This window comes from Bos indicus x Bos taurus, chromosome 24, assembly GCF_003369695.1.
Source record: "Bos indicus x Bos taurus breed Angus x Brahman F1 hybrid chromosome 24, Bos_hybrid_MaternalHap_v2.0, whole genome shotgun sequence".
Classification (NCBI taxonomy): Eukaryota; Metazoa; Chordata; class Mammalia; order Artiodactyla; family Bovidae; genus Bos; species Bos indicus x Bos taurus.
In genome coordinates, this window is record NC_040099.1 from 32,985,181 (window position 1) to 33,013,023 (window position 27,843).

Below are 27,843 nucleotides of genomic sequence, written 5' to 3' on the forward strand. Positions count from 1 at the left end.
CAGCATCAGCAAAGGGGAGCAGATGGGGGTCTCTTTATCCCACCCACCACACCTACGAAGATAAAATCAGTTTCACCAGCAAGACCTGCTGGCAGGGCAAGTGTCATTTCAGCCCCATCTCCTCATCTCCCTCCCTCCCTGATACCTACAGAGATTGTTTCTTCTACAGAGGAAGAAAATATTCCCCAAATCACTCCTCTAGTAAAATAGGTGGAAGGTGGAAGGTGGAAATGATCTGCTTGGAGTGACTGCTCTGGTACAGTGCGTTGCAAACTCTGAGAGGGATAAGGGGTGTCTGGGGAGCTACAGAAACCATGAACCATCTTCTCAGAGAAGTATCGTTCAGATTTGTCTGTAACATGCTATTTTTTTTTTTTTTAAAGAAACAACACCCAAACGAATGTTCTGGCCAACTTAACACTTATACCCACTTGCAGATTACATCATCTCTCTCTCTCTCTCACACACACACACACACATTTTAGCACACATAATTTTGTTCCTGGGCCCAGGTGAATAACACCTACTCTCTCCTTGTGAATCCCAGACTAAACGTAATCGCAGTCCTGCAGACAACTGCCTGTCCCCAGACGATGTTCCCTATTTCTGGAGCACAAGAACTCTGGGTAGGCGGGGGCCGGGGGTGAGAGATGGCAAGGAGCAGTGCAGATAACCCCCTCCACAGAAAGCATCAGGAAGAGGAGACCTGATCAGAGGAGGGCCTCTGGGGATAGCCTCAGTGAGCAGGGTGCTCTCTACTCCTCCCACCTGGCAGCGGGGAAAGGACTCTGCACCGACATTGTCCTTGTCACAGAGCCACTGGGCAGCTGGCCTTCCTGCAAACACACAGGGCCGCTGGCCCATAGGTGTGATCCAGAATTCTGGTGCCCACGAGCCCCTCCCACCCTGAGCACCACAGCAGACAAGTGACCCTGAGCACTGACTTGAACATAGGCTTTGAGGGTGAGGACAGGCAGATGGGAGCCTATTTCTTAATATTTCTACTTCACTGGAAAAGAAAGGTGGAGGGGTATTTTTCAGGGAGGACAGCTGTGCAAGCTGCTTGTCGAGACAAGGAGAAATGTGTGCCTGTTTATTTCAGGGCAACCGTGGGATGACGTGGTGGGAGAGCTGGGCAGAGAGGGTGTGACCTCGTTGGTAACACGGGATAAAGCGCTGAGCCTCACTTAGCACGCAGGTAGCAACCAAGCACATACGAGTGGATGGAAAAAAGCAAAAAGTTGAGCATGGTGATGAGAGCAGTGGCCTGGGAGCTGAACCCCAAGGATCCCAGGTGGACCTGATGGGCAAACATTCACCAAAATGTGGAGAACACAATGTCTGAGCAACGCAGTGCTGAGAGCTCCGAGCACATGAATCCTGTGCAAAGACAAGCAAACAAAGGAGTTTGGAGTGGTGCCATGACAATGGGGAATAAAAAGGAAACTTCCTCCCCCAAAGCCTGGCTGAACATCTTTAGAAAACAACCTGAAGTCAGCCTGACCTCGCACATTTCTCCAGGGAGACGCTGTGCTGCCCAAGGAGTTGCCCTCACCGCAATAGCAGGAAAGCTCCAGTTGCCACTGCCAGGAGGTGCACTGAGTATGCCGGTCAAGTGAAGTCATCTCCACGGCAACGGGCTCAGGGCCAAACATTATGCAAAGACGACTGCACGTGTGTGGGTGCTCGCGGGTCTTGCAGGTCACCGAAAGTCAGGCATGAGGGTGAACTCTATCCTTTGCTCATTAAATACCATGGGTCCCGTCATACTGAACCCCCATCAAGTCCAGTTTTAACCTGGAATCCAAAGCCTACCTTATATCCGCTCATTTATTCACCCTATAATTACTGAGTGTCTTCTAGAGACACATGCTCGAGCTAGGGGACATGAGAGGGAGAGGACAAAGTACAGTCAGTTAGTCTTGACCTTGGTGCATTTTCACTGAGGACACAGGACACAGAGACGCAGAAAGTTTGGTGACCATGTGAGAGATGGGACGGCAGCGAGATAACGGGGTTATCCCTGGGGGCTTGCAGAGGCTTCACGCCTTCTTTGCATTTGTACCTTTAACACAGAACTCTTGAAGGATGTGGGTAATTGGGAGGGGGTAACAGAAGAGGCCTGACTGAGCGACTTCCCTTTCACTTTTCACTTTCCTGCATTGGAGAAGGAAATGGCAACCCACTCCGGTGTTCTTGCCTGGAGAGCCCCAGGGACGGGGGAGCCTGGTGGGCTGCCGTCTATGGGGTCGCACAGAGTCGGACACGACTGAAGCAACTCAGCAGCAGCAGCAGCAGCAACAGAAGAGGGGAAAGGAGAACCCATAACTGAAGAACTGAAGGCTGGCAAAAAGCATTTAGAGAAAGAGAGAAAGACCAGAAAAGCTGAAAAAAAAAAAAAAAAAAGGCTTAAGTTAGGGTAAATGGCTGCCAGATCACGGAAAGCTGGTCTTTATCCTCTCAGACAATGGGGAATTAAGGAAGTTTCTTGTGCAGAGAGTGATGTGACAGACAGGGTACTGGGCAGAACGACTTCCCCCTCCAGTAGCCTGCACACAATACGGCATTCATTATGATGCACTGTCATAACTGGTGAGTGGAGGTTGCCCTGCCAGACCATGACCTCTTGTTAGTAGGCATGGGTGCCTTCTGTACGAGAAACAGCACCCAAACTGGAGTAGGTGCTAGATATATTAAATAGTTTCAGCCATAAAACACAGTGATAAAATAGAATTTAAGACTCAAAAAAAAAAAAAAAAAATCACAGGGACTGAAGGAAATGTCTTATCCTATTTTCAAAAACCCCCACATACCAAGAAGATGAAATCACAAACATGCATTTATCAATATTCTCTATGCATTAAAAACAAAATTATGGAGCAAATAGATTTTTAAATCCAAGTACAATTATGTATCGGCTTCCTGGTGGCTCAGTGGTAAAGAATTTGGCTATCAAGGCAGGAGACACAAGGAGTGTGCATTCGATCCCTGGGTTGGGAAGATCCCTGGAGGAGGAAACAGCAACCCACTCCAGTATTCTTGTCTGGAGAATCCCAAGGACAGAGGAGCCTGGTGGATCCATAGGGTCTCAAAGAGTTGGACACGACTGACCAAGCAAGACCGAGAGAGGTGATTGCATACTAGCATTTCCCCTTCAATTAAGGAGAAAAAGAAAGAAAGAAGGGAGAGAGAGAGGGAGGGAAGGAGGGAGGAAGAAAGAAAGGAAGGAGAGAGAGAGAGGGCGGGAGAGAGAAAGTACGCCAGCAAAAGGAAGGTCAATTCAGAGATGATCAATTGTAAAAGGACTTCTCCAGGTGCAGGACCTGCAGGGGCCATGAAAGGAAGGGAGATAATACATACTGTTTCAGAAGTTGACACCTGATGGGCTGTAGGGAGAAGGGCTTGATTCTAAGGTGATACAGAGAGAAGGCTGCCACGTATAAGTAAAAAAAGAATTTTTTTTAAAGTTCAAAGAGAGAATAGCCTGAAGAGCAAGACAATGGCATGTGTTTCAGATATAGAATCAGCAGTAGGATCAAGGACTTGAAGGGCCCCTAAAGATCATCTAATCTAACACTTCATTATATGTGTGAGGGGATAGGAGCTTAAAGAGGTCAGGGGACTTGTCCTCTAAGACCCACAAGAAAAGCTAGTAAGGGAACCAACGTAGAAATGATTTTCCATGAAGGTGGGATAAGCTGTCCTTCAGGGACCAGGACTGGAGCTCTGGGTCTGGGAATCATCCAGCATGGAGGTGGTTGAAGCCAGAAGAATGGGTGGGGCTTCAGGGGGACAAAGTGTAAAGGGTGGAAGGCAGGCAGCCAAGTGCTTGGCAAATAATAGCAACAGCTAATACCCGCGCTAGTGCGTGTCAGGTACTGCTTTGCACAGGATTATTTAATCGTCCCAAGAACTTCAAGAGGTGGGAGCTTCTAGGAAAAGGGAATGCAGGTGAGAATGCTGAGCTCTTCCATCCTGTGGCAGGAGCCTCATCTGCCCTGCTCAGCACTGTGTCCCAGAGCTTGCCTGCAGGCCATCCGAAATTTACCATTCCTATTCCTTGATGAGGTGCATCAAAGGAATTGCTTCTCCAAGTTGTTGGGGTTTGTGGATTTCTGCCAAGCTGGAAGCACTTCTGTTACCAGGATGCCAGGTCTATGACCTTCTCTGGCATTTTGTTTCTCCATCTAACACAAATACTGAGTAAATCTGTGACACTGGCTGAAGTCCCCCCCGCAAACGGCTTTCCTTTAGCTGCTGCTCTTCTCACAAGCTGTTTGCACTTGTGGGTTTCACTGGATGTCCAGGTGAACTGCCATCTCCTATAATCAATCTTAAAATGTCTTGAAGGTGGTCAACATCATGGTATTTTTTTAAAGCAGTGATTCCCAGTGTCCGTGTATCTGTCACTGATCAATAAAAATCTTCTGAGGATATTCTGACCTTTTGTTCGTTCACAGAATCTGACGGCATAACCATCTATTATTAAAAGCGGAAGCAAATTACTGTGTTGCTATAAAAAATGAAATTTTGATCAACCTTTAAGACCACAATCCAGAGAGCTGTCCCAAACAATGGACTTTTTATCTTTTATACAATGAAGTGAAGTAAAGTGAAGTCGCTCAGTTGTGTCTGACTCTTTTCGACCCCATGGACTGTAGCCTACCAGGCTCCTCTGTCCACGGGATTTTCCAGGCAATAGTACTGGAGTTGATTGCCATTTCCTTCTCCAACGGATCTTCCCGACCCAGGGATGGAACCCAGGTGTCCCGCATTGTAGACAGACGTTTTACCGTCTGAGCCACCAGGGAAGTAATCAGAGGTTGAAAAAGAAATATAATCTAGAGTTTTAAATTTTGGTGGGACAGTGATAGACAACAGACTCTGTATGATTTCAGTACCTTTGAAAGTGAAAAATGAAAGTGTTAGTTGCTTAGTCATGTCCGATTCTTTGCGACTTCAGGACTGTAGCCCACCAGGCTCCTCTGTCTGTGGAATTTTCCAGACAAGAATACTGGAGTGGGTTGCTATTCCTTTCTCCAGGGCTTCTTCCCAACCCAGGGATCGAACCCGAGTATCCCACATTACAGGCAGATTCTTTACTGTCTGAGCCACAAGGGAAGTCGGTCAATACCTTTATATCATGAAATTTTTGCACCTTGTTTTATGTCCCTGGATATATTCCAGTGTCTTCCAGTTTACAGTCTACGGGAATTTGAATAAAATTTGTTTCCTACTATCCCGTGATTTTGTATAAATCTTAATTATGTTGAATAGGTTCACAGTGCTTTTCAGGTCTACTATATCCTTTTACTTCTCTGTATATTCATTCTACTAATTTTTGAGGGTTCAATATTGAAACTCCAACTAAAAATCCTAATTTATCTACTAAAAAATAATAGTAATATATAGTGGAATTGTATGTAATCTTGTTCTGTATTTTCCAAGTTTCCTATAAATGTGTTATCATACTTCCATAACTTACATAATTTCATAACCCACTCCAGTTTTATTGCCTGGAGAATTCCATGGACAGAGGAGCCTGGTGGCTACAGTCCATGGGGTCACAAAGAGTCGGACACAACTGAGCAACTAACACTTTCACACTTTCTTTCACGTCCAGCTATCTTTGATTATTTATTTTACTTGAATGTTAGGTTCCTCTATACACATTCTTCCTTTTCACTAGGAAATTTTTCAGAGGTGATGGGAGCATTTTTTCCTCTAATATTTTCTAAAGAAATAATCCTTTAGGCCGTCAAAAGCTTTTTCGGCATCAACACTGGAATTATCATGGGTAATCTGTGCAATTTACAGTCATGTAGTAAACTGAAGTTTTCCTTACATTATCTGCCAAGAGCCCTTCATGACAAATCCACTTTGATCATGGATAGATGTGTCATCCCATTAGGTGATTACAGTCTTTCAGGTAACATCAAGATAAACAATGTCACCTTTTACTTTGGGTGCAATGCAGGTCCATGAGATTCCCTTCCTGCTGATGTTCCCTCGGGCGTGGGCAAAACTACTATACAGCCCGCCTCAGTTCCCAGTTAGGCATTTTCTAGTCTACTCAACTGCCATTGGCTAGTGAAGGTTTGTTAAACACTCCCTAGAATTTGCATCTAAAATCCTACAGTAAATCTCTCTCTCATAGATGATGCCTTAAGCGTTTTTCTTTTTTTGGCTGAGCCACAGGACACATGGGATCTTAGTGCATCTGACCAGGGATTGAGACTGCACCGTCTGCAGTGGAAGTGCGGAATCTTAACCACTGGACTGCCAGGGAAGCCCTGATATTTATAGTTTTCATTGCGTCCTTGGTTTCCTTTTTCTGTGGCAGCAGCTTTGAGAAACTGTGTGTGAAGTTCTGTTCATAGCAATTTGTTCTGTTGAGCCGCTGATCCCTTTTAAAACTCTCCCACTGGTTCTAAGACAGTGAATTCTTCGCCTTCTCCTCCTGCCTGAAAACTGCCTCTCCATCTCTGTGGCTCCTTTGCCTCCGATGATTAATCACAGGGACCCCCACACCCGTTTTCCCTCCTGCATGTCTACACCTTCTCCTTGGGGGGTCATCTCTTACTCTCACCCACGTACATGGTTCCCCAACCTCCAGTCCCAGCCCCAATCTCCTCCCTTGGGTGTCCTCTTTTCAGAAGAAAAAGTAAAGAAGTCATTATGGAAAAACGGAACTTTGTTGGACTGGTTTGCACTTTCTGTGGTTTAGAGAGTTTTTATTTTCAATTAAATATGGGGACACTGCACGCAGCGGGACTGTGGCCACTACAATGTCCTGGGCTCCGTATCTGCCAGGATTCCATCTCCCCGTGACTGTTCATTCCACTTCTTGTTTATCTGCCCTCTTGCTCTTCTATCTGGTTTTTCCTTTGTATTTCCCAAGGTTATACATTGCTCATTCTCCTGTTCAAATGGAACCTTGTTCTTTCACCCTTTCTTTCTTTAACTTTATTTTGTATTGGGGTACAGCCAATTCACAAACAATGTTGTGATAATTTCAGGTGAACAGCAAAGGGACTCAGCCATCCATATACAAGTATCCGTTCTCTTCCAAACTCCCCTCCCATCCAGGCTGCCACATAACACTGAGCAGAGTTCCATGTGCTATACAGTAGATCCTTCTAGTTTATCTATTTTAAATATTGCAATCTGTTTTTATCCATATTCCTACTCTTGAGTCGGGGAAGGATTTTAATGCTAACACGTCCCCCTCTGCTTCTTCCACTTATTTGTCAGACTATTCTTTCCTCTGAACAATTAGGTGTTGGATTCTTTCCTTTGATTTGTTTTTCACATATATTAAAAGGAATATCATTCCTAGTTCAATCTGTTTCCCGTTTTATAATACACTGGATTTCCTTCTCTGAGGGCAGTTCTTTTTTTTTCTTTTAATTGGAAGATAATTTCTTTATAATGTGCTGAAGCCAGTTCTAATTCTTCAGTTTCCTCTGGTCTGGTCTCTCTTCTTCTACATTGACTGGGTCATGGCTGGCATATTTAGGTCCTTTGCGCTTCCCATTTATGCATCTTCTCCGGCCACAAGACAGCAAGCAACTCCTGGCACAGTGCACCTTTCTGCTCTGTGGCATCTCCACAGGTCCTGGTAGGAGTCTGTGCTTCTGCTGAGTACCATTGTTCTTAGATATCAGGACTTACTGGAAATGGCTTAGACATCTTCACAGGCCCACTGGTGCAGTCAGGACCCAAAGTCTTAAGTAATGAGCTAAATCCCTGGTATCCTTCCAGAGAATAGCTTATGCACCGGAGGGAACAGATCCTAATGTATGTTCATTAACTGTGATGAGAACTCTCTGGTATCACCTCAAAATTCTTTGTGCAAGTCACATTCCGTTTAAGCTCATAGTTTGAGAAGGACGGACAACCAAGTTGACTCAGGGAAGACTCACAACCTGTGGTTTTAAAGTCTTGGAATCTTCCATGACTCAAGTTCTCATTCAGCTTCCTTCCCCGAGAACAAAGGAACTACTAGGAATGGGGCAACAATCACAGGTGTGGTCAAGGGTCCTTCCTCAAGAAAAGTCAACACTGCTGCTATAGAAAGGGGAATGCTGTCCCCAGAAGATACATCCAAGTTCTAAGCCCCCAGTACCCAGAATGTGACCTAGGAAGGAGGATTTTTGCAGACATAATCAATATGAGGTCATACTGGAGTAAGGCAGGTCCTAATTCAATACCACTGGTATCCTTAAAAGGAAAGAAAGACACAGGTATACATATATGTATAATGGAACACTACTTGGCCATAAGAAGAAACGAAATTCTGCAATTGCAACAATATGCTTGGACCGGAAAGGCACCGTGCATGCGTGCCACGTCGCTTCAGTCACGTCTGATTCTTTGTGACCCCATGGACTGTAGCCCACCAGGCTCCTCTGTTCCATGGGATTTTCCAGGCAAGAATACTGGAGTGGGTTGCCATTTCCTTCTCCAGGGGATCTTCCCCACCCAAGGATCAAGCCCGGGTCTCCTGCATTGCAGGTGGATTCTTTACCATTAGCGCCACCTGGGAAGCCCAGAAGACATTATGCTGAATGAAATAAGTCAGAGAAAGACAAATAGTGCATATCACTTATATGTAGAATCTAAAAAAATAAAACAAACTAGTGGATATAAAACAATAGAAACAGACTCACAGACATAGAGAACAAACTAGTGGTTACCAGTGGGGAGAGGGAAGAAGGGAGGGACCCAAGAGAGGTAAGGGATTAAGAGGCACAAACTGTTATATAAAAGCAAATGAGCTACAAGGGTATTTTTACAGCAATGTATAAAATATTGGAAATATAGTCAATATTTTATAATAATTATCAGATCAGATCAGTCGCTCAGTCATGTCCGACTCTTTGCGACCCCATGAATCACAGCAGGCCAGGCCTCCCTGTCCATCACCAACTCCCGCAGTTCACTCAGACTCATGTCCATCGAGTCAGTGATGCCATCCAGCCATCTAATCTTCTGTCGTCCCCCTCTCCTCCTGCCCCCAATCCCTCCCAGCATCAGAGTCTTTTCCAATGAGTCAACTCTTCGCATGAGGTGACCAAAGTACCGGAGTTTCAGCTTTAGCATCATTCCTTCCAAAGATATCCCAGGGCTGATCTCCTTCAGAATGGACTGGTTGGATCTCTTTGTAGTCCAAGGGACTCTCAAGAGTCTATAAATGATGTTTAACTCTAAAAAACTGTGAGTCACTATGTTGCACACCTGAAATGTATATATTATACATCAACCGTACCTCAACTAAGAAAAGGTAAAAATATATATAATTAAAGGCTAAAAGAATAAAGAAAAGAAAAGACACAGACACACACAGAGGATACCCCAGTGTGAAGACAGAGACGCACAAGCAGAATCCACAAGATGACAGAGGCAGAGTCAAGGAATTTCAAGGACTGTTGACAACATGGGAAGGAAAGAGATAGGCACAGAACAAGGTCTCTGCTGGAGCCTTTAGAAACTGCACGGTGCCGTCGACTTGATTTCAGACTTTAGCCTTTTGACTCTGAAGACACCCAGCATGTGGTCATTTGTCAGAGCGGCCTCAGGAAATGAACACAGCTGCAGTGGAGTTGGAGGTGCGGGCGCCTGCCAGCCAGCAGCCACAGCCCCTCCTGGCTGTCACACTCGGATCACAGACACAGACCCAGACATCCGGTACCCGAGGTGGGGAGGGGGGTGACGAGGAGGGGACTCAGAATGGACTTATTCTCATGTTGTCTCCTGCACACGTGCATGCCACACTCGCCTGGATGGAAAAAGATCTGCTTCGGTCTCCCTGCCACATAATCCCTGTGGATTCTTTCCAGCCTCTTCTTCTAGGAGACAGGGTCCTCTTCTTCACCCCCTGTGCTTACTCTCCAGTCCTGCAGAGATCAGCCTGATCACTCGGATCACGCGACACCAGCCTCTGGTTTCATATGCGGAGCCGATCTGCTGGAAAGAGCCTCTTGGCCCCACAGCATCTGTTTGAGCCGCCCTCTCCTTCTCATCTCTCAGCAGCTGTGCTCAGTGGGCCCGGGGGCAGCCCCCCTCACAGGCCAGGCTCTCCAATAGGTACTGCTCACCCTGCCGCCCTCCCCACAACTGACCTCCCGGTGGAGACCCCACACGGCCTCTAGCTCGCCTGTCTGAATCAGGGCGGCAGGATCCGGATTTTAGACTTCATCATGTACCATCCTTAACAAAACTAGCAGCTTACGAGAGAGAAGGTTTAGAGCTCAAACCTCAGTACAGGCCGAGAGGCGCTCACCACCCGATGACCCAGGAGATGGAACTGATCACTTTATCACACACGCAGCATGTAAACACACAGAATGAGGCTGGAGAGGACAGTGAGGCCGCTCGGACCTCAGGCAACAGCCATCTGCCCACCCAGGCTCTGCCAGGCTACCCTGAGCCCCAGGGGACCAGTTACTCCACACACCACGCCCGTCCTGGGTGGGGAACTCCATCGAGCAGTGTTGACTCGGGAAGTAAACGAGGACCCGAGTGGGGGCCAACGGCATATTCCCTTCCCAGGACAGGATGCGATAGGCTAGCCCCCCGGGCCTCACCTGCACTGCCCGTGGTCCCCGTCGCACTCCGGGGTGGTGGTCCCATCAGTGCCCGTCCGGGAACAATTGCAGCCTTCGCAGCCAGCCAGGGGGTGGAAGCTGAAGGAGTGTACCTCACACACGTCACACTGGGGCCTGACTGTCAGGGGAGGACACAGGCACCGCCCTGTCGTCTCCTCACAAAGGCGCCGGCCGCAGCTGCAAGCTGGCCAAGGATGAAGAGAGACGATGTAAGGGTTAGACACCCCTGACCTCCAGCAAAACTGCATTGCCAGGGTTTCCAGAAGCTTCCAAGGGGTATCTGGGAGTAAGGTCTTGTTTTTCCTTCATTATGGCATCACTGAGTGTGGTTGATCTGAAAGGCTCCTTTCTTGGGGCCAAGACCAACCACATCCAATGCCGAGGGTGGACGAGTGCGTGGACGCTGAGTGAGGCATCATGGACCTACTGACCTCAAGGTAGACACTCACAGGGGCCTCCCCTCACCCCCAGGCTGAGGCTGCGTGCCGTTCTAACGTGAGGTCTGGCCTTCGTCAGAGGGTCTGCTCCTCCCAGTCTCCCTGACGGGCCTTCACGTCGCCCCAGGGCACTGGGCCCAAGATCAGGGGTGGGGCCTGCAGCAGGCAAAGGCTGGCCTCCACACGGGGCCTCTGCACCCCTCACACAGCCTGGGCTGCCCCTTGTCTAGGGCGGCAGGACAATTCTTAGACGAAGATCCATGGCCTCCTCAGTGAGGAGGCCAGAGACCCTCTGACCCTGGGTCTCCTCCCACCTCAATTAAGCTTTGGTGGTTAGGCTGCAAAAACTGAAGCCTAACCCATCCCACTAGGAAGAAGGCCGAGCTGTCCAGTGTTTTGAAGCTTAAGGTTATTTCCCTTCACCTGCTTTGCCAAGGGCATGGATCCCCTAGCCCAGGAGACACAAATACGTCTTTTCTAGAAGCCTGCTATTCAGAATGTGGTCCCTGGACCAGCGGCATGGGAATCCTCTGAGTGGCTGCGGGAAATGTAGACTCTCAGGCCCCAGCCCAGGCCTCCTGACTCAGGATCTGCACTCTCACAAGATCCCCAGGTAAGTCTCCAGCACAGTGAAATTGGACAAACCCTGCCCTGGGTGGGCTTCATCCGCCTGCACCAGAGATGACCTTGGCCGCCCCGAACGTGCACTTACGTTTGCAGTGCGGGAACCCGTAGAAGCCCGTCTGACAGCGGGTACACTGCCGCCCGATGACGTGGGGCCGGCACGGGCACTGCCCGCCCTCGGGGCTGCAGGGGTGGCCGGTGGCCCCAGCAGGGTGGCACTCGCAAGGCAGTGCACCCTCGTGGTAAAGGGCCACCAGGGATCTGGCAGAATTCTTACAGAATTCAGAGGCTCTCTGGGGGCTGTGGGAACAAGAACACACAGTGAGATCCTGGGAGGCATGCCCAGAAATGGTCCCACCTTCCCCTTCCCCATGCCCCAGCAAGCAGTGTTTTGGGAGAGGGGCTCTGGAGTCTAGGAAAAAGTGAGAGGAAACCCCACCCCTGGACTTACAGTGTTTGACAGCCACCCACCCACCCCCATCTACTTCAGGACTCATCACAGGACTGGTGGGTGGGAACCTTTGGTGGCTGGAATAAAAGGGTGAAGATTCATCTATAGGATGAGTTGTACGGTGTATAGGTTCTATCTCAATACAGCAGTCACCAAAAAATTTATACCTGCATGTGCTATGATATACCAACTAGGATAATAATGAGGAGGAGGTGAATTGTCAACTTTTACTGAACATGTATGTTAAAAAGTTTCCCTTCACCTCATTAACCTCATAAGCTGAAGCTCCAATACTTTGGCCCCCTGACGGTAACAGCTAACTCAATGGAAAATCCCCTGATGCTAAGAAAGATTGAAGGCAAAAGGAGAAGGGGGTGGCAGAGGATGAGATGGTTAGATAGCATCACCAACTCAATGGACATTTGAGCACACTCCAGGAGTTGGTGACGGAGAGGGCAGCCTGATGTGCTGCAGTCCATGGGGTCGCAAAGAGTTGGTCACAACTTAGTGACTGAACAACGTTAACCTGACAACCACCTAACCGATTAGGCCAAAGCCCCACTTCACAGGTAAGACAGCTAAGGCTCCTAGAAGTTAAGCAACATTCTTGAGGCCACAGAGCTATGGAGGGTGGGGTAGGCATTCAAATCCACAGTGGTCTGACCTCAGAACCCTTGTTCTTCATATTTTCTGTACAAGAGGTTTCCACCCTCTGGAGGCCCAGGTTCCTCAGGAAACCTACAAGGGGGCAGGGAGGAGGGGTCTGCAGGAAAGAATGACAGGAACTGAAACTAAGGGCTGTTCTAGGCTCTTAGCGTCTGGGAACCCACCAAGGGAGGATAGGGAGGCCCGGCCCTTTGTAATGCTCCCCACTGATGAGAGTGCAAAGGAGAGCGGGAATCAGGGCTGATGTGCCCTGCAGCGGAGGAAACCCTGTGTGGTATCTTTCAGGAATCCGAGTTGGCCGACAGGAAGCAACAAAGAGGAAGAGAAACCCCCAAGCAGCCTGTGAATCCTGGCTTGGGGGTGATCTGCTGAGATCAGAGTTGAAGAGGGAAATCCCGCCCAGATGGACATGATGAGATAGTACACAGGTCAGCGTGTGCCGAGGAAACGGGGACTCACTACTGCTCCCTTGGGCGCTCAGAGGAGGAAGACAGACCCGAAGGCCACCCCTCCCCAGGCCTCCTGCTCTGGTCGGGAATGTGGGAGAGCCTCAGGCCTCCCATGGACGTGCCACAAAGTGCTGTGTGCATGCTAAGTCGCTTCGGTCATGTCCAACTCTTTGCAACCCTAAGGACTCCTCTGTCCATGGGATTCTCCTGGCAAGAATAAGGGAGTGGGTTGCCATGCCCTCCTCCAGGGGATCTTCTCTATCCTGGGATTGAACTCACTTCTCTTGTGTCTCCTGCATTGGCAGGCGGGTTCTTTACCACTACTGCCATCCAGGAAGCCCTCACACAAAGTGATACTTACTCAATATAAAAACTGTCTCCTCCACAATTGGTGACAAACTCCAATGACTTGTCCAGTGATTTTCTGTGAAGGATCTGGTAGTCGTAATTCTCTGCAGGCACCACTAGGATACGGACCTAAAGAGAAAGTGTCAGCACGTCTTTGGATTTTCAGCAGCACGGCACACCCACGGCTCCACCATGCTTTCTCTTGACTAAGATCGTGTTACGTCGCCTCAGTCGTGTCTGACTCTTTGCAACCCCATGGACTATGGCCCACCAGCCTCCTCCATCTATGGGGAATCTCCAGGCCAGAATACTGGAGTGGGTTGCCAGATCAGTGTTCTTTATTGTTAAGTCCAAGACCACATGAAACAGTACTTACAAAAAAAGAACCACAAAGCAACCCTAACTCAGTGCTGAAGACTCAGGCCACATTCCCCCTAGGGAAATGATAATGAGTTGGGGGGACAGACCCCCTGGAGCGCCTGCTCAGAGGCGCAGCAGCCTTGTGTGCTGGGCGGGGACAGGAGACAGAGACCTATTATGATGTCAGGGCCCTGTGTGATCCATCCCTGCGATGACCCTGGATCTCCAGGGGGTGGAATTTTGTGTTTTTATTTATTTATTTTTATTTTTTAGTATTTCTTTTTCTTTCATATTTATTTGGCTGTGCCAGGTCTTAGTCACAGCTCAAGGGATCTTTGATCTTTGTCAGGGCATTTGGGATCTTTCTAGTAGCATTCGAACTCTCAGTAGGAGCATGTAGGAGCTAGTTCCCTGGTCAGGAATCAAACCTGAGCCCCCTGCATTGGAAGTGAGCAGTCTTAACCACTGGACCACCAGGGAAGTCCTCATTCTGTATTTTCAGAGAGTAAGCAAACTGAAACGGCAGGACCGATGGGGAGACTCATATGGTGGCTTGCCCCTGAAATGCCTATCCTATCAGATACTCTATTATGAATAATTGTGGCCCCAGTCTTTAAAAATACTGCCCTGTATTCTCTCTGTACCTGTATAAATCAGACCACACCAGTAACAAATGCTGTAGGAAATTTCAACCATCTTTGTCAACTACTCACCCACTGATGGAAGAAGGCAATGGCACCCCACTCCAGTACTCTTGCCTGGAAAATCCCATGGACGGAGGAGCCTGGTGGGCTGCGGTCCATGGGGTCGCTAAGAGTCGGATATGACTGAGCGACTTCACTTTCACTTTTCACTTTCATGCATCGGAGAAGGAAATGGCAACCCACTCCAGTGTTCTTGCCTGGAGAATCCCAGGGACGGGGGAGCCTGGTGGGCTGCCGTCTCTGGGGTCACACAGAGTCAGACACGACTGAAGCGACTTAGCAGCAGCAGCAGCAGCAGCACCCACTGACAGTTTACAGAGTCTATTGCTCTCATGTTATTCAATTCAATAAACATTGCCGAACACCTGTGCCAGACGGTGTTTCAGGCACAGGGATACAAAATGTATCCCCTGTCCCTGAGATGACATCCTCAGAGAGAAAGGAGGCATGAGCAAGAATTGGAGGGTGCAGGGCAGGCCTGGACAGTGTTCGCTGGCTCTCAAAGGCTTTACAGGCATTGGGTGACCATGATTCTACCAGCCAAGGTGAAAAACAGGGAACAGGGCACCTGGGGTCTATACAGGTAACAGGCTAAGCTGGAGGGACCTGTGAGCACTCTGGCTATGGGGATGCACAGCAGATGGTCCTAGAGCTCAGGAAAGATGGCAAATGAGGTCACAGGTGTGGGTATCATTCCCACAGAGGGGTGAACAGAATCAACAGGCACAGATGATGGTATATGAAGAGAAATCTTAGAACAAGGGGTCTCAGTGTCAAGCCCAAGGGCACACTGACATGAAAGGGATGAAAGGGAAGAGAACTCACTGAAGGAGCACTGGAGAAGGCAGGGCAAGCCAAGAGAAAGTAGCTATGGGAGCCAAAACAAGATAGTTTCAAGAACAAAGGAGTGTTCAATGCCTCAGAGAGAGACTTGTCAGATGAGAGTGAGGCGGGGCTGCTCTAGTATTCTGATTTCCCTTGATTTTAATAGTCACAGACCTTTTTTTGCTAAAGGCAGCTGTAAAATTTAAACATTTTTCTATAAACATGGCTTCAATTCCCTGGAGGAATTACTGTCATGAGCCAGAACAGACACACCGAGCAGCCGACCAAGGCAAGCACATAAAGAGCAAGAGAGGAAAAAGCAGAACGCACCAAAACTAAGGACTTTCCTTCTGGAACTGTCACAGTCAGGGCCACCTCCGGCTCCGAGATGTCAAACTCAACCTCATCTCCGCTGATCACTTGGTCCCGGCAGCCAAGCACATGGGGGCAAAAAGAGGCCCGGAAGACACCTGGGGCAGAGGGAGGCAGCCCTGTCACACCCCTGCCAGGACAGGTGAGCCCCGAACCAGCCCTGCTCCCTGTAGCTCACCTGCTTGCAGCCGTCCTCCGTCCACAGACACCTGTGCTGGGAACGTCGGATGTGCTGGTTGATAAAAATGGACAACAATGACATACCGACCTGGGCGTGGTACTAGTCCTCGAAGGGTCACCTGGTTCTAGGTGGAAAAAAAAAAATCTTCTCAAGCTGTAGTTCAGTTCAGTTCAATTAAGTCGCTCACTCGTGTCCAACTCTTTGCAACCCCATGAATCGCAGCACGCCAGGCCTCCCTGTCCATCACCAACTCCCAGAGTCCACCCAAACCCACGTCCATTGAGTCAGTGGTGCCATCCAACCATCTCATCCTCTGTTGTCCCCTTCTCCTCCTGCCCTCAATCTTTCCTAGCATCAGAGTCTTTTCAAATGAGTCAGCTCTTTGCATCAGGTGGCCAAAGTATTGGAGTTTCGGCTTCAGCATCAGTCCTTCCAATGAACACCCAGGACTGATCCTCTTTAGGATGGACTAATTGGATCTCCTTGCAGTCCAAGGGACTCTCAAGAGTCTTCTCCAACACTACAGTTCAAAAGCATCAATTCTTCTGCGCTCAGCTTTCTTTATAGTCCAACTCTTACATCCATATGTGACTACTAGAAAAACCACAGGCTTGACTAGATGGACCTTTGTTGGCAAAGCAATGTCTCTGCTTTTGAATATGCTGTCTAGGTTGGTCATAACTTTCCTTCCAAGGAGTAAGCGTCTTTTAATTTCATGGCTGCAGTCACCATCTGCAATGATTTTGGAGCCCAGAAAAATAAAGTCTGACATTGTTTCCACTGTTTCCCCATCTATTTCCCATGAGGTGATGGGACTGGATGTCATGATCTTCGTTTTCTGAATGTTGAGCTTTAAGCCAACTTTTTCACTCTCCTCTTTCACTTTCATCAAGAAGCTCTTTAGTTCTTCTTCACTTTCTGCCATAAGGGTGGTGTCATCTGCATATCTGAGGCTATTGATATTTCTCCTGGAAATCTTGATTCCAGCTTGTGCTTCCTCCAGCCCAGCATTTCTCGTGATGTACTCTGCATATAAATTAAATAAGTAGGGTGACAATATACAGCCTTGACGAACTCCTTTTCCTATTTGGAACAAGTCTGTTGTTCCATGTCCAGTTCTAACTGTTGCTTCCTGACCTGCATACAGATTTCTCAAGAGGCAGGTCAGGTGGTCTGGTATTCCCATCTCTTTCAGAATTTTCCACAGTTTATTGTGATCCACACAGTCAAAGGCTTTGGCATAGTCAATAAAGCAGAAATAGATGTTTTTCTGGAACTCTTGTGCTTTTTCCATGATCCAGTGGATGTTGGCAATTTGATCTCTGGTTCCTCTGCCTTTTCTAAAACCAGCTTGAACATCAGGAAGTTCACGGTTCACGTATTGCTGAAGCCTGGCTTGGAGAATTTTGAGCATTACTTTACCAGCGTGTGAGATGAGTGCAATTGTGTGGTAATTTGAGCATTCTTTGGCATTGCCTTTCTTTGGGACTGGAATGAAAACTAACCTTTTCCAGTCAAGCTGCAGAGCTATTACTAATTAGAATCACAAGATATTTCAAGAACAAAAAACAAAACAATGCAGGTATTTATCCAGTAAAGACAGGGACGTTGGAAAAGACTGAAGGCAAAAGAAGGGGGCGAGCGACAGAGGATGAGATAAATAGCATTAGACTCAATAGACATGAGTCTGAGCAAACTCCACGCGGTAGTGAAGGACGGGGAAGTCGGTACACTAGTCTATGGGGTTGCAAAGAGTCAGACATGACTTAGTGACTGAACAACAACCATTTACCCAAGTGAAATAAAAAACCCACATTCACACAAAGCCTTCCCTTGAATCTTTGTAGCAGCTTTATTTGTAGTCACAGCACTGGAAACCAACCAGGTGACTTTCAGCTGCAGAGTGGACAAGCCAACAATGGACAAGCATACACAAGACTGGAGGGAGTCTCATCTGGTACAATCACTCTGGGAAACTATATGTGGTTTCTACCAAACATATAATCGAGCAATTGCACTTCTAGGTACATCACAAGAGAAGTGCATGCTCTGTGTGCAAAAAGCCATACGAGAACGTTCCCAGCATTCAAGCACCACTCGTAATAACCATGTAACAAAGAGTCAGACTCCATTTTTTCTGTTTGATGGTTTTCAAGCTCCATCTTTCATCTTTTGCCTTTTGTCCCACAGCTGGACAAGCTGTAAGAAAGCCAAGGTGTTCATCCCTTGGCAGAGGTGGGAAATTCAAACCCCATAAATTCTAGCCCATGAGAGAGGGAGCTCTCACCTGGACCCCCTCACCCCACTATGGCCCTGCCTAACCATAATGCAAACCAGGGTCAGACTTCAACACTCGCTCAGGCTTGAGTGTGAGCCAGGTTCTCCCCAGGAAGCCTCACCATGTGAGTAATAAGTCTTTCCAAACCTCAAAATAATAACTGAAAAACTACAAGAATAGCAACAATAAAAGATTGTCTTTCAAATGAGAGCTGGGCCTTGGAGGGTAAGTAACTTACTAAAGGTCATAGACTAATTTTATAGCAAAACCAGGACTAGAACTCTATTGTCATGACTGTAATTCATTTCCCCCTACTCTAGGCTGCCTACCCCATGTGGGATCTTATTAAATTTTCTCTCCCAAATCCTTTTATTTCCTATCTTAATGCAACATGAATTGACATGAGCCATCTCTAGGATTAAAAAGACATGTCATCAGAACAAACATTAAGTCCTGCAATTCTGTGGTTTATGATGAAAAAATGTGTGTTCCCTTCATATATTTCATCTTTGTGTTCTAGATGATTAATCAATACGTGTTTATTGGGAATTTCCTGCCTACAAATTGAGGTTGCAAAATAATCTGTTAGATTTCTAAAAGTGCTTATGTTCTCATTTAAGAAGATAATTAAAAACTCAACCATGTTAAGTAGCAGTATCCCATGCAAATATGACCTATCCTAAGATGGTTTATGAAAAATTGCCAAATGACTGTGCAGACAGAGATGCAGGAGAGAAAGGGAGCATTGGGATAGGCTGGCCACAGACAGAATTAACTGCAAGCCTCATTCCTGGGATTCTCCGCAGTTGAGAGCAGAGGTGCTCAAGCTTTAGGGGCAGTCAACACCCCTTGAGGAGTCTGTTTTTAAAAAACAGATTCCTGGGCCACCCTCCAGAGTTTCTGACTCAGCAGTTCTTGGGTGAGGCTTGCAGATCTGCATTCCTAACAAGTTCCCAGGGGTTGCAGGGGGGATGCAGCTGGTTGGGGCCAGCTTTGAGAACCACCAGTTCACAAGAAACACACTCGGGATAATCCTACCTGCGGGGCCTTCAAGGTGACCCCAAAAACAGCATCGGCAGGAGGTGAAGGATCCTCAGGCAGGAGAGGGGAAGACCCACCACTTGGGACATCCAAAATTAGTGCTGTTGGAGGAGTTTCGGGGATCAGGGAGACACAGGAGGCACTGAAAAACAGAATGTTGAAAAATAACCAAAACCCAAAGAACTGTCCCTTTGAAGAGACAGACTCTAAGCATTAAAAGGACCCAGAGAAGGGCCTCCTGTCATGATCCACTGGTTAAGACTCTGTGCTTCCACTGCACAGGATGCAGGTTTGACCCCTGGCTGGAGAAGTTCCACATACCACCTAGTGCAGCCAAAAAAATAATAATAATACATTTGGGACTTCCCTGGCAGTTTGTAGATTAAGACTTTAATCTGGCCAAAAAACCAAAATATAAAACAGAAGCAGTACTGTAACAAATTCAATAAAAAACTAATACAATTATGTAAAGTTTAAAAATAAAATAAAATTTAAAAAAAAATTAAATTATACTGTGAAAGTTAAAAAAAAAAAAAAAACTTTAAAAATGGTCCACATTAAAAAAAAAAAAAAAAGGATCCAGAGAACCACAGGTCTGCAGAGATCTTTATACAAAGATATTTGGTGTTCTGGATTGGCCAAGTATATCCCAGTTGCCTACCTAATACAATGAGCTCAGACCAGAAAAAAAATCTTAATTTTGAAGGAACGGAAGCTAGATGGAAACTTATTGAAACTTCCCTCTCTAGTACTGAAATTCATTGCTAAATGAGATCAATGCAATGAAACACTATTCACCTCTAAACATCAATGTTGACATAAAGCTATACAAAACCAAAGAGAACAAACAGCCATCCTTTCTTTCAGGCACAGCCAGATATTATTGTCTTGGTGGTTTCCATAAAGATGCATAAGATGTCATGACTGTGTCCCTGAAGAATTTTTGAATCTACATCCAAATAACCTTCCCCAAATCCCAATAATCATTGGTTACCTAATTCTCATAACACAGTTGTGAGATGGGTCATTATTTTCATGGTTTTTTAAATGAAGAGTCTCAGACACAGAGATTAAAGGATTGGAACAGACTGGATCTTGGTGAGAGCTCAGAATAGAAATCAGAGTAACTCCCTTCAAGGACGAGGCTTAACCATTTCCCCTAGTTGCTACTGTGTCAGCTTCCTGATGTTATGGAATTCTGGAAAAATTGCTGGGATAAATGATTTAGCTCTTAAAAGAAAAATGCACCACCAGCTTTTAGCATCTTGGTCTGGGATCACTTCTAAAGTGAAATATAAAGCATAGTCTTAAAAGCATTAAGTATCACTAAGCACAAACAAGGGATAAAGGAAGGAAACACATTACCTTTGATTAACAAATCGCCCATAACTGGCAATGCATTTGACGTGAGGTCTCAAATATTCTGTTGAGAATTCTTCAATGGGTATGATACAAATTTGATGCTGTCCAACAAATATAAGAAGGTACATGCCCGTTATTACCCAAGTCAAGGTTATGACCAAACATGCACTTCAAAGAAAACAGCTAAAAATTCATCCAGAGAAATTAAAACTATCACTTTACAGCAGTAAATATCATAGGATAGCATTCGCTATGGCATCATTACATGGACACAAGTTCTTTTTACTGTTATACAGGATCACTGATTAAATTGTTTCTGGAATAATGATATAAACAAATAAAATCATGTGAGAGTTTAAAACAACTCTGTCAGCAACTTTGGACAGTGTCTTCTCTCCTGCCCTGGGCTGATGCTGGCTCCTCAGACCCCTAGGCAGGGAGAGGGGGATGTGGTGGGCAGTCGGGGAGCCTGCTGTTCAGAAAGATGGATGCTCCTGCTATAAGTAACCCTTCTCAATAGAGGAGGACTCGTATCGCAGGCATATCTGAACTCTGTCTCCAGAGCTAGTTTCTGAGTCACAGAAGAAACTCAGTCAAAAACTTAATACCACTTTTCATTGTAAATCAATAACTATAACTGGCTATATCACAAAGCCATTCAGTAACAATAGATTTTAACTGAACACCTACTATATGCCAGGCACTGAGACTGGGGGATCGTATGAGACCAAGATGGACATACTCCTGCCTTCATGGAGCTTTCATTCTAGCCAGCCTTGACTCTGAATGACATCTGACTATTTCAGAAACGGCAAACTTATGCTTAAAAGAAGAACTTTCAGCCCCATCACAATTTCCAAAGATGAAAAGGTTAAGATTCACTTGGCTCATTATGTTCAAAAAAGAAAGTCATCCTTAAAAAAAAGAAAAGTCTTGAGTTATATAACATATAATAATTTTTAAAAACTGAATTCCAGGTAGTTCTTAAGAGAAAGCTCAACATTTCTAATAAATATAAAACATATTAGAACAGGCTGGCATAGCATTTCCCAGGTGTGATACATGCTTAATATTAGCAGTAACATGAAGTTGCTTCACACTTAATCTTATGTGCCCTGAGATATTTATTATAAATCTGAGCACCCCATTCCTAGCCCAGATCCCACTGTCTCTGTTTATCACAATTCTCAATACTAAAGTTATGCTATTAAAAGGGTATTTAATCTGTAAAAGCTAGCATTTTAACTGTTAACAATATATATCTAATTAATTGAAAATACTCTTCTTGAAACAGAGCAACAATGGTCTGGAAAAAAATACCAGGTGACTGCAACCTTGAAAATTCTGAAGGAATCTGCAAAGAAGCTGCTGCTGCTGCTAAGTCACTTCAGTCGTGTCCGACTCTGTGTGACCCCATAGACGGCAGCCCACCAGGTTCCCCCGTCCCTGGGATTCTCCAGGCAAGAACACTGGAGTGGGTTGCCATTTCCTTCTCCGATGCATGAAAGTGAAAAGTGAAAGTGAAGTTGCTCAGTCGTGTCCGACCCTCAGTGACCCCATGGACCGCAGCCTTCCAGGCTCCTCTGTCCATGGGATTTTCCAGGCAAGAGTACTGAAGTGGGGTGTCATTGCCTTCTCCCCAAAGAAGCTAACAGACATAATAAAATAGTAGAGGGGAAAGAAAATAAACAGTCCCTAATGACACTTTTATATACCAGCAATAATAATAGACTAGGAGATATAATGACAAAAGATATTTCATTCATAATAGTAACAACAAATAAAAATGAATTAAATGGAGTTTTGTGAAACATGTTCAAATCTGATGACTGAACTTTATTGGGTGCTATAGGAAAAGGTTCCAACAAATGAAGGAGCAAGACACATTTCTAGATGGGAAAATAAACATTGTAACTCCAGCAATTCTCCGCAGGTTAACTTTATAGATGTAATGCAAACCCAGCCAAAACTTCAATAAGCTTTAGAAATATATATGCTTATCAATAAAAAAAAAAAGTTTCTAAAAATCATTGGCTGAAACAGAAGCGTACCAGAAGGAATTGGGCCATCCGGGCTCTGAGCTGAACGTCCGCATCTGCTAAGAGCTCATACACGGCGAGGCGACCCCTGCCGTCGGTCACAGCGCTGCGGCAGAGGACGCTGCAAGAAGAAACAGTGTATCTTAGCCTGGTTCCCCTGGTCTGCCTCCCACCCCTATGGAGTGGCTGATCGTGCTTCAGTTTCTCTTGTTCATAACTGGGTCACCAACAGTGAACTTCCCTGCTGGTGGAATTTAGCACAGATGCAACCCATAATTGGTGTGGGAAAAAAAAACCTTCTTTCTGTGCTCTGAGCTGTACCTCTCAGGGCTGATGGCCATCACCATCTCCACTGGTTTTGTGGAATATCTGGTTTGGTCTTCTGAGAAAGAGCCCCAGGGCCAGTAAAGTCTGATCTCTAATGCAGACTTCTTGGCAATTGACCAATATCGTTGGTAGTGGCGGTTTAGTTGCTAAATCGTGTCTGACTCTTGCAACCCCATGGACTGTAGCCCTCCAGGCTCCTCTGTCCATGGGATTCTCCAGGCAAGAATACTGGAGTGGGTTGCACGTCCTTCCTCTAGGGGATCTTCCTGGCTCAGGGATCGAACACTGGTCTCCTGCATTGCAGGCAGAGATAACTCTTTATCAGAGTTATCACAGTACTGTTTTGAAAAGTGGTATTCCTTTGCCTTTCTTCTGGGATATTGCTTTTTAACAACACAGACCTCATTTGAGAAATGCTGGGAAAGGTTCAAACCTCAGTGGGAAAAGCTGCCATGTTGAAAGGGTCTGTCATTTGAAAAAAGTTTTTATGGGTCGAATATTTTCTAATTGCACCGTATTTTTGGACTCCAGTACTTGGTAGCCTGGTCACTTACACTGATCACATGACATGCAAAGTAGAGAAAAAGGGAATATTTTAAACAAGTGAAAAGATACCATGGGACTTGCTGGGAGTGGTTAAATACAATAAAAGTGATTCCTGGTCTAATGCAATACTGTCTTCAAAATCTAACGATGGAGAACTTTGGTGCTGTCACCATCTGGAGTCAAAATCATCTGCAGAATATCATGCACTTCTCTCCTTAAAACACTATTCAGGAGGAGGAAAGGGCAACCGACTCCAGTATTTTTGCCTGGGAAAGCCCAAGGACAGACGAGCCTAGAGGGCTACAATCCATGGATTGCAAAAGAGCCAGACATGACTTAGTGACTAAACAACAACATGGCCATCTATACCAGTGTGTTATCTTTATTACAGAGAGTTAAGTAATTTATTGATGAATGTGAAAGTGTTAGTTGTTCAGTCGTGCTCTGTTCTTTGCAACCCCATTAATTGTAGCCCTCCAGGCTCCTCTGTCCATGGAATTCTCCAAGCAAGAATACTGAAGTGGATAGCCAATCCCTGCTCCAGGGGATCTTCCTGACCCAGGGACTGAACTCGGGTCTCCTGCATTGCAGGCAGATTCTTTACCATCTGAGCCACCAGAGATGCCCCTGGTGGTGAGCCTTGTTATAGTATTTAAAAGAAAAATCTCATGTCCTGTTGAGAGCAAACCAGTCTGGAGAAACAGTACAGTCTAGACTGCTACATTATCAAGTAGACCTTCTGAGATGATGAAAATATTCTCTATTTGCACCAACCAGAACCGTAGCTACTAACAACACATGACTATTGAGACTTGGCATGTGGCTAGTGAACCATGGGAGCTAAACTTTTTCCTTCATTGAATTCAAACTGATTTAAACTTAGGTGGCTCAGTGGTAAAGAATCTATCAGCCAATGCAGGAAATGCAGGAGACACAGGTTCAATCCCTGGGTCAGAAAGATCCCCTGGTGGAGGAAATGGCAACCCACTCTAGCATTATTGCCTGGACAGAGGAGCCTGGCAGGCTAAGGTCCACAGAGTTACAAAGAGTCAGACACAACGAAGCACACAAAGGAATGGAAACCTATTTAAATAGCCACATTTAACGGATACCATCTGAAACAGGATACGAATAGAATAAAGGACATGGAGCTTAAAAAAAGAAAGCCACCGCTCAGCAAAGGTCCTGAAATAATGCTTGGGACTTATGTATCCCGGGGAGAGAGTCCTTCCTTTCTTTAGTTTTGAAATCACTCCTCTGCTTGGTGTAGATGTCTCAGCCTCTTCTGAGATAGTCAAGAGTCACGAAGGCCATAAGGAATGTTTCTTCCTGTCCTGAGCCATCTCCACTTTTTACCCAGTGGAGCAGGAGCAGGAGTCAAACCCCAATCTGGAAGGCAGAAGGGGTCAGAGAACTGAACTGAAGGGCGGGCTTGGATGGACGGGTTATGGAGAAGTCCTGCCCCAGGTCACGTGGATGACAGTCTCCCAGATTCCGATGGCAAGGTGACCCACCCATCTGGAAGTGTACATTCCGGTGGTTGCTAATGTCACCTAGAGATGAAACTAGTATTTTCATATAATGACAGAACATTCTGGAGGAACTTTGCTGGGCCATCTGGTACTCCTATTAAAAATGCAAATATAATTACATTGTTTTTTTTTACCATCATCCCAGAGAAAAGGAAAGATTAGATTTTTTTTTTAAGATTTTGAAAAGAAGCTTTCACAGTTTATTTTTTAGGGTTGCTGAGTGCGTGATATTCATTTAACAACCATTTCATCAAGTCTCATAAAATTTTCCATTCTAAGCTACCAAAAGACATTTTTCATAAGTTCTTTTCTTTGCATTACAGAGAAAGTGTCCAACTCAAGTCATCTTGGGTTTGACACAAGGCATGTGAATGTAGAGGTCACAAAATGTTCAAAGTCTTAGTGGAGGATTGGGAGGGTTCACTGTAAGGGCTTCCTAGGTGGTTCATAGTGTTAAAGAATCCGTGTGCCAATGCAGGAGATCTAAGAATTGTGGGTTTGATCTCTGGGTCAGAAAGATCCCCTGGGGAAGGGAACGGCATTCTACTCCAGTATTCTTGCCTGGAGAACCCCATGGACAGAGGAGCCTGGTGGGCTACAGTCCACAGGGTTGCAAAGAGATGGACACAAGTGAAGTGACTAAACAGCATGTGCACTGTAGTTCCCCACATGCTTGCTCAGGAGACTCTGCCTTCCAGGGCTATTTATTCTACAATTAATTCCATTGGGAAACATCCTTTGCACTGATTCTCTAATCAAAGAATACTCTAAACATCTGCATACATCTTGATTCATTATGCAAAGGAAACGATTTTCAAAAAATCCTTGTCAGAGCTCTTGGAAGAGATGAACTTCATCAGGGTGAATTTGAGATTCCTCTGTCAAATTATTTTTCACGTGATGCTCGTCAAACATTAGTGACCCCCAGTTCTTAATGGAGAATGTGCCAGGCACCCATGAACTCTACACGGTGTTTGAGAGAAAGGCCCTGGGTTCAGTGCCCACCATGGGGGTTACAGAAAAAAGCAAAAAGGTTGTGCTGCTTCTTGTGGGTGTGAGTGTGTTAGTTACTCAGTCGTGTCTGACTCTTTGTGACTCCATGGACTGTAGCCCACCAGGCTCCTCTGTCCATGGGATTCTCCAGGCAGAATACTGGGGTGGGTAGCCTATCCCTTTTCCAGGGGATCTTCCTGACTCAGGGATCAAACCTGGGTCTCCTGCATTGCAGGCGGATTCTTTACTGTCTGAGCCACCAGGGAAGCCCCTGCTTCTTGTGAATCTGAGCCAAAATGCTAAGTAGAACATGCAGTTTTTCCAGAAAATGCAATATTTTTAAGGCGCTGCCTATGGAGAAGCCTTCCAATAGCACACCAGGGGTGACGCTGGATCGCATAACTCGTCCTCTGCTGGTTCTCAAGCTCAACCTCAAAAAGGAAACAATTTCTCAAGTTGGATAAAAACCAAAGTTCCCACAGTTGACCTCCTGCCTGTTCGGTTAGAGCAGACTCCCCCAGGGCAGGACACTTACCAGTACTTGCAGCTGTAGATGTCCACCCGGCCTGCCAGGTCAGCCCCGGGGCTCTGTACGTGCACTGCGGCCTCAGACAGCTGGTCTGCTTCCGTGGCGTACTCGACCATGATGACGTAGTGGCCGACCCGCGGGACCCGCAGCCGCAGGTGCAGCTCCACCTGTCGAAGAGCCCGAGATGTTGGAGAGAGGTGAGATGCACTGGATGCGTCTCCACAGGCAACAGTGAAACTGGGGCTGGGGGGACCCCTGGGAGGAGTTTTACATGTCATCATAGTAAGAAGTGTGGCGCTTCCCAGGTGGCACTAGTGGTAAAGAATCCACCTGCCAATGCAGGACACGCCAGAGACACGGGATCTTTTCGATCCCTGGGTCGGGAAGATCCCCAGAGTAGGAAATGTCAACCCACTCCAGTATTTTCGCCTGGAAAATCCCATGGACAGAGCAGCCTGGCGGGCTACAGTCCATGGGACAGCCGAGAGTTGGACACGACTGAGTGACAGAGCACTCAGTAAGAAATGTGGTCCTGCAGGCAGGGATCCCCAATAAAATACAGGATGCTTTGTTAAGTTTGAAATTCAGATAAACAATACATAATTATAGTTTAACTACAATTCAAACTAAATGGGAGCATCTGGTATTTTTATTGTCTAAATCTGGTGACCCTACTAATAGGGGTCTCTACTCCCACTACCGAAACGGAGCAGGACTCTATGGTCCTTCCTCCCTCATGTCCTCATGTCCTCAGGTCCTCCCGACCATGTCCTCTGCTTGTCTTTTGTCTGTGGAAAAACTTTAGTCAAAGAATAAGTTTAATCAGAGAAGTGAGAAAATGCAGAAACAATGGAAAACAGTCAAAGGAGACCAAATAATCATAATGGAGTCACTAAACATAGTCAAGGACTTTTAGTTCCTTCTCAAGGGCTATAGATAGATATTCTGAGCCATATCCTGGGAGCTGTCTTATAGATACTGAAATCCTCACCAAGTAGAGAAGTTAACTACATGATGAGCAGACCTCAGTCATGACATAAGATGCCACAACTGCAAGAACTGGCCTCAAGAAATTGAAACAAATTGACCCTGGCACTGAAGATTAAATCTATTAAAACAATCAAGAAGACACTGGTCAAATTGCCAATGACCAGTTTCAAGCTGACTGT

At 46.2% G+C, this 27,843-nt stretch overlaps 1 protein-coding gene across 1 annotated transcript in view; it reads right to left on the bottom strand.

Moving 5' to 3' along the window:
- Window positions 1–27,843, bottom strand: part of LAMA3 (laminin subunit alpha 3) — a 250,109-nt gene that overhangs the window by 103,436 nt on the left and 118,830 nt on the right. The window contains exons 24-32 of the mRNA XM_027525882.1: window positions 26,681–26,841; window positions 22,760–22,868; window positions 20,712–20,809; window positions 19,344–19,488; window positions 16,025–16,151; window positions 15,805–15,944; window positions 13,599–13,714; window positions 11,760–11,971; window positions 10,590–10,794 (exon numbers count right to left, since the gene is read on the bottom strand). Coding sequence (XP_027381683.1) covers window positions 10,590–10,794; window positions 11,760–11,971; window positions 13,599–13,714; window positions 15,805–15,944; window positions 16,025–16,151; window positions 19,344–19,488; window positions 20,712–20,809; window positions 22,760–22,868; window positions 26,681–26,841 — 1,313 coding nt within the window. The remainder of the gene's footprint in view (window positions 1–10,589; window positions 10,795–11,759; window positions 11,972–13,598; window positions 13,715–15,804; window positions 15,945–16,024; window positions 16,152–19,343; window positions 19,489–20,711; window positions 20,810–22,759; window positions 22,869–26,680; window positions 26,842–27,843) is intronic.